Genomic DNA, 15,547 nt, shown 5'->3' on the forward strand with positions numbered 1-15,547 from the left:
GGCCTCTCAAAGTGCTGGGATTACAGGCTTGAGCCACTGCGCCCGGCCAATCATACATATTTTTAAAGTATGCAGTTTGATAAGTTTTGAGATGTTTTACTTGGAAATGCCAAGTCTCGGATGTCATGGTGATTGAGTCTTCATGATGCCCACAATTGAAGGAGCTGTTGTCTTCCACTTCTTCCTTTGTCTTCCCAAGGGCTGACGAGGTTCCCTTGAAGATCCTGGCCCATAATAACTTTGTAGGGCGTCTCATTGGCAAGGAAGGACGGAACCTGAAGAAGGTAGAGCAAGATACCGAGACAAAAATCACCATCTCCTCGTAAGGCTCTCTTCTGTTTCCCTATTTATGAGTGGGGGATGCATGGAGGCCAGGGTCAGTATTTCATCATGCAACCTTGACATGTGCTCTTTTAAAATGGATGCTCTTTCTGCCTCTTGAAGGAAAAATAGTAGAAGTGATAAAGTGCATTCAAAAAATCTCTGTAAGGACTGGATCTGCCCATTCCCACTGCCATATGGGGTGGGGTGTTGTAGGGTGCTGCCTCTACAGTCCACGTCCAACCACATGACAGCCCTCTTTCCCTGTGGCTTGCTGACACCCTGCAGCTAGGAGCTAGGGACTCAGGGCTGTAGTCCTGTCTGTCACTGTGAGAAGTGACCTTGGCCCTTTTCTGTCCGTGGTGGGCTGCTCCTGCAAGCAGTGTGCTTCTTCATTTCATCAGAGACTAGCCTGTGGGCAAAGTAATTGCTCTTATCCAAAAAGGTACAGGACATGGATTATGTAGAATCAAGGGAGAAACTTAGACACACAACCTTAATCTGTCTGACATTGGATCCATTGCTAACAGAGGGGTTTGAGTTGGTTGTTGTCATCTCTCTCCATCTTACTCCCTGCCCTGGTTACAAACTGGGGACACCAAAGACTGGAGATGCAGAGTTATTTGCTAGAAGTTGAATAGGCTGCAGAAGTGGCGGGAGTATGACTCAGCTGGCCTCTCGTCTTTGCTCCTGCTGGGGCCTGGTCCTGGCCTGCCAGTGAAAGGACACGACTCTGCTCTCCCTGCCAGGTTGCAAGACCTTACTCTTTACAACCCCGAGAGGACCATCACTGTGAAGGGGGCCATTGAGAATTGTTGCAGGGCTGAGCAGGAAATAATGAAGAAAGTTCGGGAGGCCTACGAGAACGATGTGGCTGCCATGAGCGTGAGTGCTGGGTAGTACCCTCTGCTTATCCTTTCCTGAGTCTTAGCAACAGCAACTTGTGGGGTGAGGGGTGATGGACATGTGCCCTGTGCCGTGCGGCTTTGGAGCTTTAGTTCATGCTTTTGGATCTTGACTGTCAGAAATAGTATTTAAGTAGTATTTAATTAGCAAGGATTCTTCACCTGGTTCCTAGAGTAGGGGTCCAATCTTGGGCTTTGAGTCCTGTGATTCCAAGTATGTGTACAATTTGTGTTTGTGTGCACTTTAGTGAAATGCGGGGATCCATCATTGTCATCTGATTTTTTTTTTTTTTTAATTTTTTTGAGATAGGGTCTTGGTCTGTTGCCCAGGTTGGAGCGCAATGGCACAATCATAGCTTACTGCAGCCTTGACCCCCTGGGCTGAAGGGATACTCCTGCTTCAGCCTCCCAAGTACCTAGGAGACTACAGGTGTGCACCACCATGCCCAGCTAATTTAAAAAAATTTTATTTTTTGGAACAGGGTCTTGCTGCGTCACCCAGGTTGGTCTTGAACTCCTGGGCTCAAGCGATTCTCCTGCCTTGGCCTCCTAAAGTACTAGGATTATAAGCATGAGCCACTGCACGCAACTCATCTGATTTTTAAAGGAGACTTAGGGTTGGTGTACAGGTCCAAAAATGTTTAGAACCACAGTCCTAGAAGTCAGATGGAGCTATCTCCATGCCTTTTTCTCATGTAGGGGATTATAGTACAGTGTCATGAGTCTATTGTCTGTCTCCAGCAGTCTGAACAGCCAGAGAGGAAGAACTCCTGAGGGTGTATATAACTGTTTGGCATTTCTGGTTGCAGTTGCCAGCCATTAGTCCAGTGAGAACATCATATCACTTAAAATTCCACACCCGAAGTGTGTAGGTGAGAGTGTATGAAAAGCACAGAATAGGCTTTTGTGCAAAAGCATGTAATTCCTGTTTTTGGCCCACTTCCCCCTGGGGCTACTCGCCTTTTGTACAACCAGGGCCTGTCAGGGTGTGCTGACTCCTCCTCCTCACCTTTCTTCCCCAGCTGCAGTCTCACCTGATCCCTGGCCTGAACCTGGCTGCTGTAGGTCTTTTCCCAGCCTCGTCCAGCGCAGTCCCGCCACCTCCCAGCAGCGTTACTGGGGCTGCTCCCTATAGCTCCTTTATGGTAGGTGGAAGGTCTCATTACACGGGACCCCGGGCCCATATGTGGCTTGCCTTAAGGGGGACCCAGCACCCTATGGTAGTTGGATGCTTGGCAAGTTTGCAGGGAGAGGGAAGGAAGGTCTCATGGGCATCCCTCCTCTCCAGTTCTCCTAGCCACTGGCTCTGAGGCTCCCAAATGTCTGCCTAGAAAGCTCCCGGGGCATAGGCAGCACTGTAACCTCACTCTTTCCTGGCCTCTTCCCTTTAGCCCTGCTGGGCATCGGAAGAGCTAAAGAGCGCACAGCATCCCTTGGCAGCCCAGGGTGGCAGTTTGGTGCCTGTACTCCTTCCTTCTTGAGGATGCAAGGCAGGGGAGTGGAGGGTTTCTGGGCCATGCTACTTGGGCCCCCTGGTAGTAACGCCCCCTGTCCTGGCAGCAGGCTCCCGAGCAGGAGATGGTGCAGGTGTTTATTCCCGCCCAGGCAGTGGGCGCCATCATCGGCAAGAAGGGGCAGCACATCAAACAGCTCTCCCGGTTTGCCAGCGCCTCCATCAAGGTGATCTGCTCTGTGGGTCTTCCTGTTTCTGGAAAGGGAAGGGGCTCTGCTTTTATCACTCTGCACTTTCTCCCACATTCCCCCTACTCATTTGAGAATTCTGTGTGTCATGTGAGGGACCTTTCCCCCATGGAATCAAAGTTCTCTTTGTTTTTGACCTTGCTTGGTTCCCATGGGATGGCTTCAGTGCTTCTGGGTTTTCAGGCTGGGCAGGGGCAGGGTTATAACATAGAAAGAGAACTTAGGTTCTAACACCAATTGACTTGGGTCCAAATCCCAGATCCACCTCATCACCCCCTTCTCCCAATACGCTATATGATCCGAGCCTCACTTTCCTCATCAGTACAGTATTATGAAGCTGTGTAGCCAAAGAAAGCCCTTCACTCATATACTAACACCAAGTTAAGTGTTAGTTGTCTGTCACCTTCCCTGGCCAAGGTCCAGGGGAGAGAGAAGGGAGAATCTGTCATAGTGAAACAAGGGTGCTGTTAAATTTTCACGAACTTAAATCCAGTTGCTTTAGTTGTCTTAAAAGCTTTGAGCAAAAACCTTGATTGTTCTCCACTGGAGGTACAGTCACTGCCCTCTATCCGTTGGTCATTTCATTTGTGTCCTTGCCTGTTGGCAGGACTCCACTGAAACCTCTCTGGGAGATTGGGAGATTGGTAAGTGGAGAGAGCAGGAGGCCCTACTTAGAAAGTGTCATTGAAGCCAGTCCTTCTAACTGACCACCTCTACCCTCCTAATAATTCTGGTGTGCAGGCGTAATGATGTGGGCTTCAGAGTCTTTGTTCTTCCTTCCCTAAGTCTTCAGAATGGGTATTTGGGAGTAAGGGTGGTAGAAGGGCAACTGTGGACATGGTGGGGATTTCCCCATAGAAGGTCCTTCATTGACAAGCTTTTTGCTTTTTAGATTGCACCACCTGAAACACCTGACTCCAAAGTCCGTATGGTTATCATCACTGGACCGCCAGAGGCCCAATTCAAGGTTTTAGTCTTTATTGTTTTGCAAGCTGAACATGGAGGAATTGAGGTTGAGTATTTCCCCTGAGGTAGGAAAAAGGCTGGGGCAGTTTCCCATTAGCCGTCAAGTCCTCATCACATCTTTAAGCCTTCCATGCAGGATAAAGGGCTGCAGAGCTATTTTCAAATTGACATCAAACTGGATTTCTGTTGACTTCGTCTTCCCTTTTTAAGGTCCATAGAAGAAGATGGGAAGGAAAGAAGTCCGAGGGCATCTGTTTGCACTCTGTCTTCATTTCTAAGGAAGGCCTTTAATACCAAATTCTCTTATGTCCCCACTAAATCCTAAGGTTCTTGAACTTCTGATCAGACAGCCAAAATATGAACCACCAATTAGCTTAACCTAACATATGTGATGATAGAGGAGTGGGACAGCTCTCTGGGCCACTGGAGAGTCAGACAGGCCTGCCCTCTGTGTGACTTGATTAGTTGCCATTCAGGGCCTTGAAATGCTGGTCAGTGCCGCGTCCAAACTCCATAGGTCTGGTTTGTAGCTTGTGAATTACATTCCTCTGGGAACTGTTTTTTCCCTTGGGAAGTGTTTATTCAGTTACTCATAACTCATAATCTCCACCCAGGGTCTCCAGTATGATAGCTAAGCAGAAGGAGTGCTTACAAGCTGCCCACCTGAGCCTTGCCCTTTACCTCCCTTAGATGGTTAGCCCACCCAGGATGGGGAGGGCCTGTGGGCCAGAAAATAAGGGCTGGAGCTTCCTTTTTCCCACTTTTCCCTTTTGTCACAGATATATGAGCCACTGATTAACAATTACCTCCTCTTCTCAGGCTCAGGGAAGAATCTACGGCAAACTCAAGGAGGAGAACTTCTTTGGTCCCAAGGAGGAAGTAAAGCTGGAGACCCACATACGTGTGCCAGCATCAGCAGCTGGCCGGGTCATTGGCAAAGGTGGCAAAACGGTGAGCTGTGAGGGCCAGGTTGAAAGCCCTGGACCATGGTCTCCAATCTCAACAGCTCTCTCTGGCCTCCTGTACTGCTCAACCTCAGGACTCCTGATTTGCTCATTTACTTGATTCTACTCCCCAAGCTCAGGTCCTGACTCTTCCAGTTTCTCCCCACTAGTTAACCCTGGTTCCTTCCTCCAACCCCACCCATGCTTTCTTGATGGCACCCTGAGCTCCTCTCTGGCCACCCCCAGGTGAACGAGTTGCAGAATTTGACGGCAGCTGAGGTGGTAGTACCAAGAGACCAGACCCCTGATGAGAACGACCAGGTCATCGTGAAAATCATCGGACATTTCTATGCCAGTCAGGTACATATGGTGCTCCCCCATTGCGGGAGGGCTGCAGGAGCCCAGGGAGCAGAGAAGCAGAGACTCCAGAGGTTGACCTGCATGACCTTGACAAGTCCTGGGGCCTCAGCCACATCTGCCTGCCTCTGGGCTAGGTTATTGCCCTCTTTCAGGTGCAGAAGTGGGATGTGTAGATGACATATTCCCTCTTATTATTCTCTAGGGAAAGTGATTTGACAAGTTTAATGTATATATATTGCATAGATAAATATGTTCTACATTCGTCCCTCCCTAACCCCTTTCTGCACTGGTTATGAAAGAAGATTGGTTTTGTTCATGGAATAATGATAACAGTACTAATACCCTGGATTGATTACATTTTTGAAATGTAGTCCCTCTGTCTTTCTCAGAATGGCTGTTCTCTCCCTGATTTCTGCTCTTCACCCTCCCATTCCTTTCCCAGAACTCATCATCGCTGTTCAGCACTTGGACAGGCTCCAGAGCCTGAAAGGGAAGGCCAATATCAGGTTCAAATTTTGCTGAACCTCAGCAAGGCAAGCAAACAGGTGGTTGACAGCTAATGGTGTTTTCCTAAAGTCTTAAATCCATCAGTGTTAGAACTGGAAAGGAACTTTGGAGACTGTTGATCACAGTTCCTACAGTTCATAGAGAATATCCAGATCTTAGCAGGCTTGTGGTCTGCTGGGGCTGCTAGAGCAACTGGGGCAAACTGGCTCTTGGTTTTTTGGCTTCCAGTGCCATATAGTATAGCATCAAGTATGGAGGTTTTGGAGCCAGGGAGCTTTGACCTCAAACTTCACATACATAGCCTTTCTGCTATGTGACCTTGGATAAGTAACTTTCTCTGGTAACCCTTTGAGAGAAGTATTTATAAGAGGCTTTAGTTACATCTCAACAATATGTATATAAAATAACAAATAACAAAGGAGGTATTAATAAGAGCCATAAAATAATAATAATATCTAAGATTTATGGGTGCCTTTGGATATACCCAGCACTGTTTTTTGTGGTTTATGTATATTAACTCATTTAATTCCCACAACAATTTCATTTTATAAATGAAGCTTAAGAGGGTAAATGTGAATCTTTAATTCAGCTTTTTTTTTTTTAAGAGAGTAAATATCCAAAGATGCACAAAGCCAGGATATATTAATATTAAACACGGACACAATTTTAGCTGATCAGAAGGAGAATTAAATGAAAAGCTATGTAAAACATCAAGCCATGGTTGATGGAGTTGGACCTCTTACTGACTCCACATTATTTTCCCAACCTAGATCAACTTCCTCTTTTTCTTTTTCTTTTTTTTTTGCGACAGGGTCTCGCTCTGCCACCCAGGCTGGAGGGCAGTGTTGTGACCACAGCTCACTGCAGCCTCTACCTCCCAGGCTCAAGTGATCTTCCCACCTCAGGCCCCCCAAGTAGCTGGGACTACAGGCAGATACCACAACACTCAGCTAATTTTTGTATTTTTTTGTAGTAATGAGGTTTTACCGTGTGGCCCAGGCTAGTCTCAAACACTTGGGCTCAAGTGATCTCACTGCCTAGGCCTCCCAAAGAGCTGGGATTACACGTGCGCGTCACCACGCTTGGCTAATTTTTGTATTTTTAGTAAAGATTGGGTTTCACCATGTTGGCCAGGCTGTTCTCGAACTCCTGACCTCAGGTGATTCACTCACCTCAGCCTCCCAAAGTGCTAGGATTACAGGCGTGAGCCACCGCTCCTGGCCATATCTGGACATTTTATTCCTTTTCCTGGGGTATTAAAATGAAGCATGGATTTCTGATGATGTCTCCTAAGTTATAACCCTCTATAACAGGGGTCCGCAAACTCCGGGCCATGGACTGGTCCTGGGCTGCACAGCAGGAGGTGAGCGGCAGACTAGCGGGCATTACCTCCTGAGCCCTGCTTCCTGTCAGATCAGGGCGGCATTAGATTCTCATAGGAGATTGAACCCTGTTGTGAAGTGCTCCAGGGATGTGTAGTACATGCGAAGGATCTAGGTTGCATACTCCTTATGAGAATCTAATGCATGCTGATTTGAGGCTTCATCCTGAAACCACTTCCACACCCCCACCTCCATCCGTGGAAGAAAAATTGTCTTCCATGAAACCAGTTCCTGGTGCCAGAACAGTTGGGAGTTGGGGACCACTGCTGTACAATGCGTAAGATATTTCTGCCTAGAAACTCGAGGCATTCTGTTTTGGGTTTGGTAATGTGTATCAACTTTGTCAAATTTTAAATTCTGATGAATGGATTGATACTACTGTTTCTCCTTCCTTCATGTCCCCCAACCCCATCTCCCACTTAAACCCACCATGTTTGCTGTATTTTCCAGGGGATGCTCAGGCTCCACTGGAAGCAAAGAAATGTAAGGTCACCCCACCCCTCATTCTTCCTCTTTATCTTTCCTCTGAGTCCCGTGTGACCTGTTCTGTTTATTGCCTGTGTCTGGACCTGATGACCTCTCTTCCGTGGAAGGCTGTCTCCTTAGACGTCCTCACACCCACCCTCTTGCCTGTTCTTGCTGCAGATGGCTCAGCGGAAGATCCGAGACATCCTGGCCCAGGTTAAGCAGCAGCATCAGAAGGGACAGAGTAACCAGGCCCAGGCACGGAGGAAGTGACCAGCCCCTCCCTGTCCCTTCGAGTCCAGGACAACAACGGGCAGAAATCGAGAGTGTGCTCTCCCTGGCAGGCCTGAGAATGAGTGGGAATCTGGGACACCTGGGCCGGGCTGTAGATCAGGTTTGCCCACTTGATTGAGAAAGATGTTCCAGTGAGGAACCCTGATCTCTTAGCCCCAAACACCCACCCAATTGGCCCAACATTCTCTGCCCCTCGGGGTGTCACAAATTCTAGCGCAAGGCACTTTTAAACGTGGATTGTTTATAGAAGCTCTCCAGGCCCCACCAAGAGGGTGGCTCACACCTCAGTGGGAAGAAAAATAAAATTTCCTTCAGGTTTTAAAAACATGCAGAGGGGTGTTTTAATCAGCCTTAAAGGATGGTTCATTTCTTGACCTTAACATTTTTCCAATTTTCTTCCCCCTACTTGGGTAATTGATTAAAATACCTCCATTTGCTGCCTCTTTCTATATTTACACTAATTGTTTTATCTTTATTGCTACCAGAAAATAATGCAAACGAATGCATTGCTTTGCTTACAATATTGACTCAAGGGAAAAGAACTGTCAGTATCTGTAGATTAATTCCAATCACTCCCTAACCAATAGGTACAATAGGGAATGAAGAAGAGGGGAAAATGGGGAGAAAGATGGTTAAAATACATAATAATCCACGTTTAAAAGAAGTGCCCTTGTGGCTGATCTGTTCCAGATCACCATCTTCAAATTGGCACAACTGAAATTTCCCCACTATGTTGGGGCTTCCCCACCACATTCACGTCCCTCTCCTGGGTAGGCTTCACATTATGTCCAGGTGCACATAGGTGGTATTGAATGCTCAGCAGGGTAGGGGCTGACCACTGTCCCTGATTCCCATCGTTCTCAGGCGGATTTTATATTTTTTTAAAGTCTATTTTAATGATTGGATATGAGCACTGGGAAGGGGACGCTAACTCCCCTTGATAAAGTCTCAGTTCCATGGAGGACTTGAGTGGCCCCAAAGGCTGCCACGGTGCCCTCACCCCAGCCCATGTGCTCCCATAAGGGCTGGTTCCTAGAGGCAGGGGTTGTGGGGCACTCCCAGCCACGGCACTGTTTCCTTGGTGGTGGGACTTGGAACCCAACCCTGAGCTCTCGATAAAGCTAAAGTCCATCATCTGGCAAATTGAGTAAATTGGAGAGTACTTGCTTCTGTTTGTATCTGAGAGGAATTTTTAACTGATGGCTTCTGTCTCTATGAATCATTATCAGCATGATGAAAGGTGTGTCTAAAAAACAATTCAGAATACCAGCAGCATTGTACAGCAAGGGGTAAATATAATTTATTGATTTACCAGGCTTAATAAGATCCTATGGAGTGTTTAGCCCTTGTGGGGGACAGAAGCCATCAGTTAAATGAGGCTAGGCCTCCCCTCCTAATATACTGATTGACAATGCATATTAGCCAGGTAATGCACTTTAGCTACCCTGGACAATGCTATCAAGTGTGCTGGGAAGGGAGGAAGGCCTCTCTACATATGGAAAAGCCCATGCGTGGAGTTCCCCTCCTTTCAACATTGCAACAACAGTAACAACAAGACAACCGCAACATGTGGGCGTAGTCAGGCAATGCTGTGTGCGAAGTAAACTACCTCAAGGTATGAAGTTACCTCAGCAATTATTTTCCTTTTTGTTCCCCCCAACCCCATTAAAAAAAAAATTTTTTTTTGATTTTTGTTTTTTTGCGGCTTGCTGATATTTTATATAAAAAAGAAAAAACAAAAGAGAAGCTGATAGTCTTGAATATTTTATTTTTTTAATGAAAAGAAAAAACAAAGTTATGTTTCATAATTTCTTACATGAGCCAGTAATCCTTTAGGAACTCTCTATGGAGAACAGGCCTGATGGGAAAGGCTTTGGGGGCTGCCCCCTTAGGAGGAGGCTAGTGCTAAGAGGAAAGGCCTGGGTTTGAAAGAGCCCAGAAGGGCAGAGCCCAGAGCCTTGTTTGGCCCTGATCCCTGACTTCTAGAGCCCCAGCTGCTGGCCACTGCTGGAATATCCTACCTGATAGGATTAAAAGGCCTAGCAGAGCTGGGGGCTCTCAGTGGTTAAACAGTGCCCAACAACCAACCACCTGGCCCTTGGTCTCTTCTCTTTCCTCCTTTGGTTAAACAGCATCTCAGCAAGCTTTTCCCACCAGTGGTGCTGTTGAGATATTTTAAAATATTGCCTCCGTTTTATCGAGGAGAGAAAATAATAACTAAAAAATATACCCTTTTAAAAAAATCTATATTTCTCCGTCTAAAAATATGGGAGCCGAGATTCCGTTCATGGAAGAAAGATAAGGCCACCCTCTCGCCCTCAGAGAGGTCCACCTGGTTTGTCATTGCAGTGCTTTTCATTTTTTTTTGTTGTTGTTACTGTTTCATTTCAATTCCGTCTTGCTGTTCTTCTTAATCTATATCCATAGATCCAAGGGGCAAACAGATACTAGTTAACTGCCCCCGCCTCTGTCTCCCTGTCTTCTTTAGATCGGTCTGATTGATTTTAAAAGTGGACCCAAACTTAGGGAATTCTTGATTTAGGGTGGCTCATGGCAAGGAGGGGCAGGGAATATGGGGACGTGACTGGGACAGGTTCCTGCCTTATCACTTTCTCCCTAGGACATTCCCTTGTAGCCCCCGGAACTGGCCCAAATTGAAGAGAAGCAGGAAAGCATTTAGGGATCACATCAGGCCAGTAGAATTAAGCCTCTCCACCTGTCCCAACCATAAAAAGGATCTCCCAGCTCTCCATCTCTGGCTCTGTATGCTTTGTCCCAAAACAAAGCAGATAACGTTCAGACGTCGGCCATTTAATAATTTAAAGCGAATTTCCAGCAGCAAGCATGCTTTGATATCTGGTTCAGACTATCATCAGGAAGAAAAAAAAAAAAATCCCACAGTACCTGAAATTTGATTGTTGCAGTGTTCAGTTTCCTTGGGGGCCTGCTCCCTTCACACCTTGAGCCGAAGTCCTTTTCCGTTGGCTGATTCAGCTCCCAGAAGAGACCAGGAAGTGTGTGGCAAGGGACTGGAAAACTTCACTTGCTTGGATTAGGCAAGGCTCCACTCATTGTTGATATTTGCCCAGCAGGAAAATCGTGGAAGTTATACCACCAGAAAGCAAAAGGAGCATGGTTTGGTGGTTAAGGTTTAGTGGGATGAAGGACCTGTCTTGGTGGGCCGGGCCCTCCTGTGTCCCATAGGCTAGGTCTTAGGGCAACTCCTTGCCCTCCTGCTCAGCACCTCCATTTCCCCATCCTTGGTGAGATAACAAGCTATCGCGAAAAGCACTTGGGAGATTTGGATGATTTGAGAAGAGTGACTTAAAAAAAAAATGCTTCTGTGCTCTAAGATATATATGTGTGTGTGTGTGCTACATATATATTTTTAAGAAAGGACCATCTCTTTAGGATATATTTTTAAATTCTTTGAAACACATAACCAAAATGGTTTGATTCACTGACTGACTTTGAAGCTGCATCTGCCAGTTACACCCCAAATGGCTTTAATCCCCTCTCGGGTCTGGTTGCCTTTTGCAGTTTGGGTTGTGGACTCAGCTCCTGTGAGGGGTCTGGTTAGGAGAGAGCCATTTTTAAGGACAGGGAGTTTTATAGCCCTTTTCTACTCTTTCCTTCCCTCCTCCCAGTCCTTATCAATCTTTTTTCCTTTTTCCTGACCCCCTCCTTCTGGAGGCGGTTGGGAACTATTCTTGTTTATGCCTCACTATTGACAGAAAAGACCCCATTTAAAACTCAGAGAACACTGGAGGGGGATCCTCTAGTTGGTTCTGTGTCCATTTTCCTCTGTGCCAAAGACAGACAGACAGAGGCTGAGAGAGGCTGTTCCTGAATCAAAGCAATAGCCAGCTTTGGACACATACCTGGCTGTCTGAGGAGGAAGGCCTCCTGGAAACTGGGAGCTAAGGGTAAGGCCCTTCCCTTCAGAGGCTCCTGGGGGACTAGGGTGTGGTGTTTGTCAAGCCAAGGGGTAGGGAGCGGAGAAATTGGTCTGTCAGCTTCTGGTTGCACTTTGGGGAAGGAGAGGAAGTTTGGGGCTCCAGGTAGCTCCCTGTTGTGGGACTGCTCTCGGTCCCCTGCCCCTACTGCAGAGATAGCACCGCCAAGTTCCCTTCAGGCCTGGCAGACGGGCAGTGAGGAGGGACCTCAGTTAGCTCTCAAGGGTGCCTTCCCCTCCTCCCACCCCAGACACACCCTCTGCCAAACTGGGAACCAGCAGTGCTAGTAACTACCTCACAGAGCCCCAGAGGGCCTGCTTGAGCCTTCTTGCTCCACAGGAGAAGCTGGTGCCTCTAGGCAACCCCTTCCTCCCACCTCTCCTCAGGGGTGGGGGGTTTTCTTTTCTTTCCCCTGAAGTGTTTATGGGGAGATCCTAGTGGCTTTGCCATTCAAACCACTCGACTGTTTGCCTGTTTCTTGAAAACCAGTAGAAGGAAAACAGCACAGCCTGTCACAGTAATTGCAGGAAGATTGAAGAAAAATCCTCATCAATGCCAGGGGACATAAAAGCCATTTCCCTTCCAAATACTCGATAATTTAGATGCAGAACATTTCTCTTAGAGTAACACCAGCTGAAAACTTCAGTTTCTTACCTTTGGATACATAAGGCTTCTCTGTCGGGGTACGGGACAGGGAGAAGGCCTCATGTCTGAAGGGGGATTTAGGGGCTAGAGCCCCAACCCTGACCCTTGGCCCTGTGCACCGCTTTGGGGCACAGTCTGATGGCGCCTTTGCTGGCGCCTTAGTATGGTTGACTCCGGACGGACAAAAGAAAAATAATTTTTTCTTGAATGAAATAGCAGGAAGCTCTTCGGGAGCATGTGTTTTGACTAACCGCAGGTGATGGATGCTACGAGTATAAATGGATTAACTACCTCAATCCTTACAGTAAGATTGGAACTAAGGGCAGGGACTCGTGCATAAGGGTATGAATCCCAGCCAGGACAAGTGAGTTGAGGCTTGTGCCACAAAAGGTTTGTCCTTGGGGAACAGGCAGGCCTGCCAGGATCCCCCCCCCATATCGATTGGGCTGGGAGGGCTGGCCGTGAGGTCCCCACTTTCTGCCTTCCTTGCCCATGTGTCACCCCTTTGGCCTCCAGCTTGTCTCTCTCTCACTTTCTATAGCTTTGCTGGACCAGATGGTGAGGAAGGGAATGGCCTCCTCCCTTCTAGAGGGGACTGGCTGGAGTGAGACCTGGGGCTTGGCCTGGAACCCACCACACAGCCCCAAAGTCAGGAAGCCTGGGTAAGCCAGAGCTGAGACCTCTTCAACAGGGTTTCTTTGAGATCCTACACCTCCATTGGGCCCTTTCTCAGTCGTCAAGGGGGGCCCAGTTGGCTCTAGAAGGAGAAGAGGTGGAGCGGGATCCTTTGCCCTGGTTGAGTCTGAGGGCCCGGTCCTTGGACTCATTCAGGCCGTCTTTGTAGTTGGGGGAGTTCCACTGGGCGATCCCAGCCTCTCCCCACCCTCTAATGGACCTCCTCATAGAAGCCCCATTTCACTTTTGTTTTATCTACCTCTTAGCAAAACAATAGATAAATTAGGTAGTGGCAACTCCACTTGCTTAGGTTAGGGGGGGAAAAAGATTTCTTTTTCCAAAGGAAAAAAATAATTACCTTGAGAATACTTTCCAAAAAATAAAATAAAAAAAAAATAACCAAAAAAAAAGTTTTTTTTTTTTTTTTTAAAGAGGGAGACATTTTCCAGTGACCACTGGATTGTTTTAATTTCCCAAGCTTTTTTTTCCCCCATAAATAAGTTTCACTCTGGCCATTTTCTTCACTTGTTTAAGATAACGTGCTAGCTAATCTAACAGGTAACAGCTTTCACTGTCTGCCCCTGGCTTGTCTCACCCCATCCCCCACCCTATTCCTGCCAGTGAGTCCTTCCTGTGCTTCTCTCCCTTCTCCCCTCCTAGCCAGCTGACTTCAGTCACCCCCGCCCCTCCCCCCTGCCAACAAGCCCCCCAGGAATAAAGGCTTTGTTTTGGGGATGCTTAAATCTTGACTGCACTTCCCCGCTGTGGGGGCTGGGGAGCCACTTGTAACATTTCTGTGCAGATTTTATGTTAGCCACTGCTATGTAAAAGCACGTTCAAAATGAATTTCAGCAGATTGTGTGTTACCATAATGAATAAACGTCCTCTATCACATTTGGAGTCTCCCTTTTCTCCAGAATCTTGATCCTGGTCCCCAAAACCAGAATGAATCAAAAGAGCTTCCTCCCCTGAGGCAAAGTGGATTTGTAAGCAGTTCTGAAACATCACTTACTCAGAAGAGGGAAAGATGTATTTTGATGAGTGCAAATCGGGAAGGGCTGGAGGCCTACTGCTTGGGACTGGTTTTTAAAAAATATGAGTGCTACCTTATTCTGTAATTGCAGCAACTTTGAAAATTGTATTTTACTGGAAATCTGCCGGCCATCACCACCCGATTTTGATTGTACCCTTCCTCCCATCCTTTAATCTGTTCATTGCTTTGGGGGAGGTGGGGCAGCTGGCTCACACGTTGGAGTTTGTTCTTTGATGGATGAACGAACACTCCAGTTTTCTTTGCTGTGAAGGTTGTTTCAGCCACAAACCACTTCATTTTGCTGTTTCAATTTCAAAATAAAAGGAAACTTATATTGAAAGACAAGTATGTCTGTGTCTCAGGGTTTTTGGGTCTGGGAGCTGAGATGCTCAACCTCAGCATGGGAGCCCTGGTTCCCAGGGACCTGAGTCATCCAAATGCAAAGTAGGCATTTTTCTTCAACGTACAGAAGAGTGGTTTTTAAATGGCGCCCTTAATTAGCTTTGCATGTTGGGAGGGGGGCAGGTCAGGTGTTTGGAATGAGGGTTCCAGCATTAAAGAAGATGTTGGGACATCACTGCAGAGAAGTAGCTGTCCAAGAAGTGATGAGGGTGTGTCACTCTTCCTAACACCCTAAGAAAAAAAAAACATGTAAGTGACCTATGTTTCTGGGCTTCCTGTTAAGGGAAAGGTCTATTCTGACCTTGCCCTCCATTTTTTTTTTTCCAATTTGGGTTTTTCTTTGTGTTTGAGGATGTCACTCTGTTGCCCAGGCTGGAGTGCAGTGGTGCGATTTTGGCTCACTGCAACCTCCACCTCCCGGGTTCAAGTGATTCTCCTGCCTCAGCCTCCCAGGTAGCTGAGATTACAGGCATGTATCACCAGGGCGGGCTAATATTTTTTTTTTTTTTTGAGACAGAGTCTCGCTCTGTAACCCAGGCTGTGAAGTGCAGTGGCGTGATCTTGGCTCACTGCAGCCTTCTCCTCCGGGGTTCACGAGATTCTCCTGCCTCAGTCTCCCGAGTATCTGGGACTACAAGCGCCTGCATCACCTGGCTAAGTTTTGTATTTTTAGTAGAGATGGGGTTTTGCCATATTGGCCAGGCTGGTCTCGAATTCCTGACCTTGTGATCTGCCTGCCTTGGCCTCACAAAGTGCTGGGATTATAGGCATGAGCCACTGCACCCAGCCACCTGGCTAATTTTTTTTTTTTTTTCGGAATGAGGTCTTGCCATGTTGGCCAGGCTGGTCTCAAAACTCCAAGCCTCAAGTGATCCACCTGCCTTGGCCTCCCAAAGTACTGGGATTACAGGTGTGAGTCACCACGCCTGGTTTAAGTATTTTAATAACATGATTAAGATACTCTAATTCAAATAATCAGTCCAAATATACT

The 15,547-nt window shown here is 47.2% G+C and overlaps 1 protein-coding gene across 3 annotated transcripts in view; it reads left to right on the forward strand.

Annotated features, from left to right (window-relative positions):
* The window catches only part of IGF2BP1 (insulin-like growth factor 2 mRNA binding protein 1), a 68,153-nt gene extending 53,654 nt beyond the window's left edge, over window positions 1-14,499 (forward strand). For 2 of the 3 annotated variants that reach the window (XM_011959894.1, XM_011959896.1), the window contains 8 exons: window positions 200-322; window positions 1,071-1,206; window positions 2,249-2,371; window positions 2,787-2,906; window positions 3,820-3,894; window positions 4,713-4,844; window positions 5,084-5,197; window positions 7,732-14,499. In XM_011959894.1, the coding sequence (XP_011815284.1) occupies window positions 200-322; window positions 1,071-1,206; window positions 2,249-2,371; window positions 2,787-2,906; window positions 3,820-3,894; window positions 4,713-4,844; window positions 5,084-5,197; window positions 7,732-7,824 (916 nt within the window). In that variant the 3' untranslated portion in view covers window positions 7,825-14,499. The remainder of the gene's footprint in view (window positions 1-199; window positions 323-1,070; window positions 1,207-2,248; window positions 2,372-2,786; window positions 2,907-3,819; window positions 3,895-4,712; window positions 4,845-5,083; window positions 5,198-7,731) is intronic. The other variant, XM_011959895.1, reaches the window with a different exon arrangement.
* The last annotated feature ends 1,048 nt before the right edge of the window (window positions 14,500-15,547 follow it).

This window comes from Colobus angolensis, unplaced genomic scaffold, assembly GCF_000951035.1.
Source record: "Colobus angolensis palliatus isolate OR3802 unplaced genomic scaffold, Cang.pa_1.0 Scaffold50, whole genome shotgun sequence".
NCBI lineage: Eukaryota > Metazoa > Chordata > Mammalia > Primates > Cercopithecidae > Colobus > Colobus angolensis.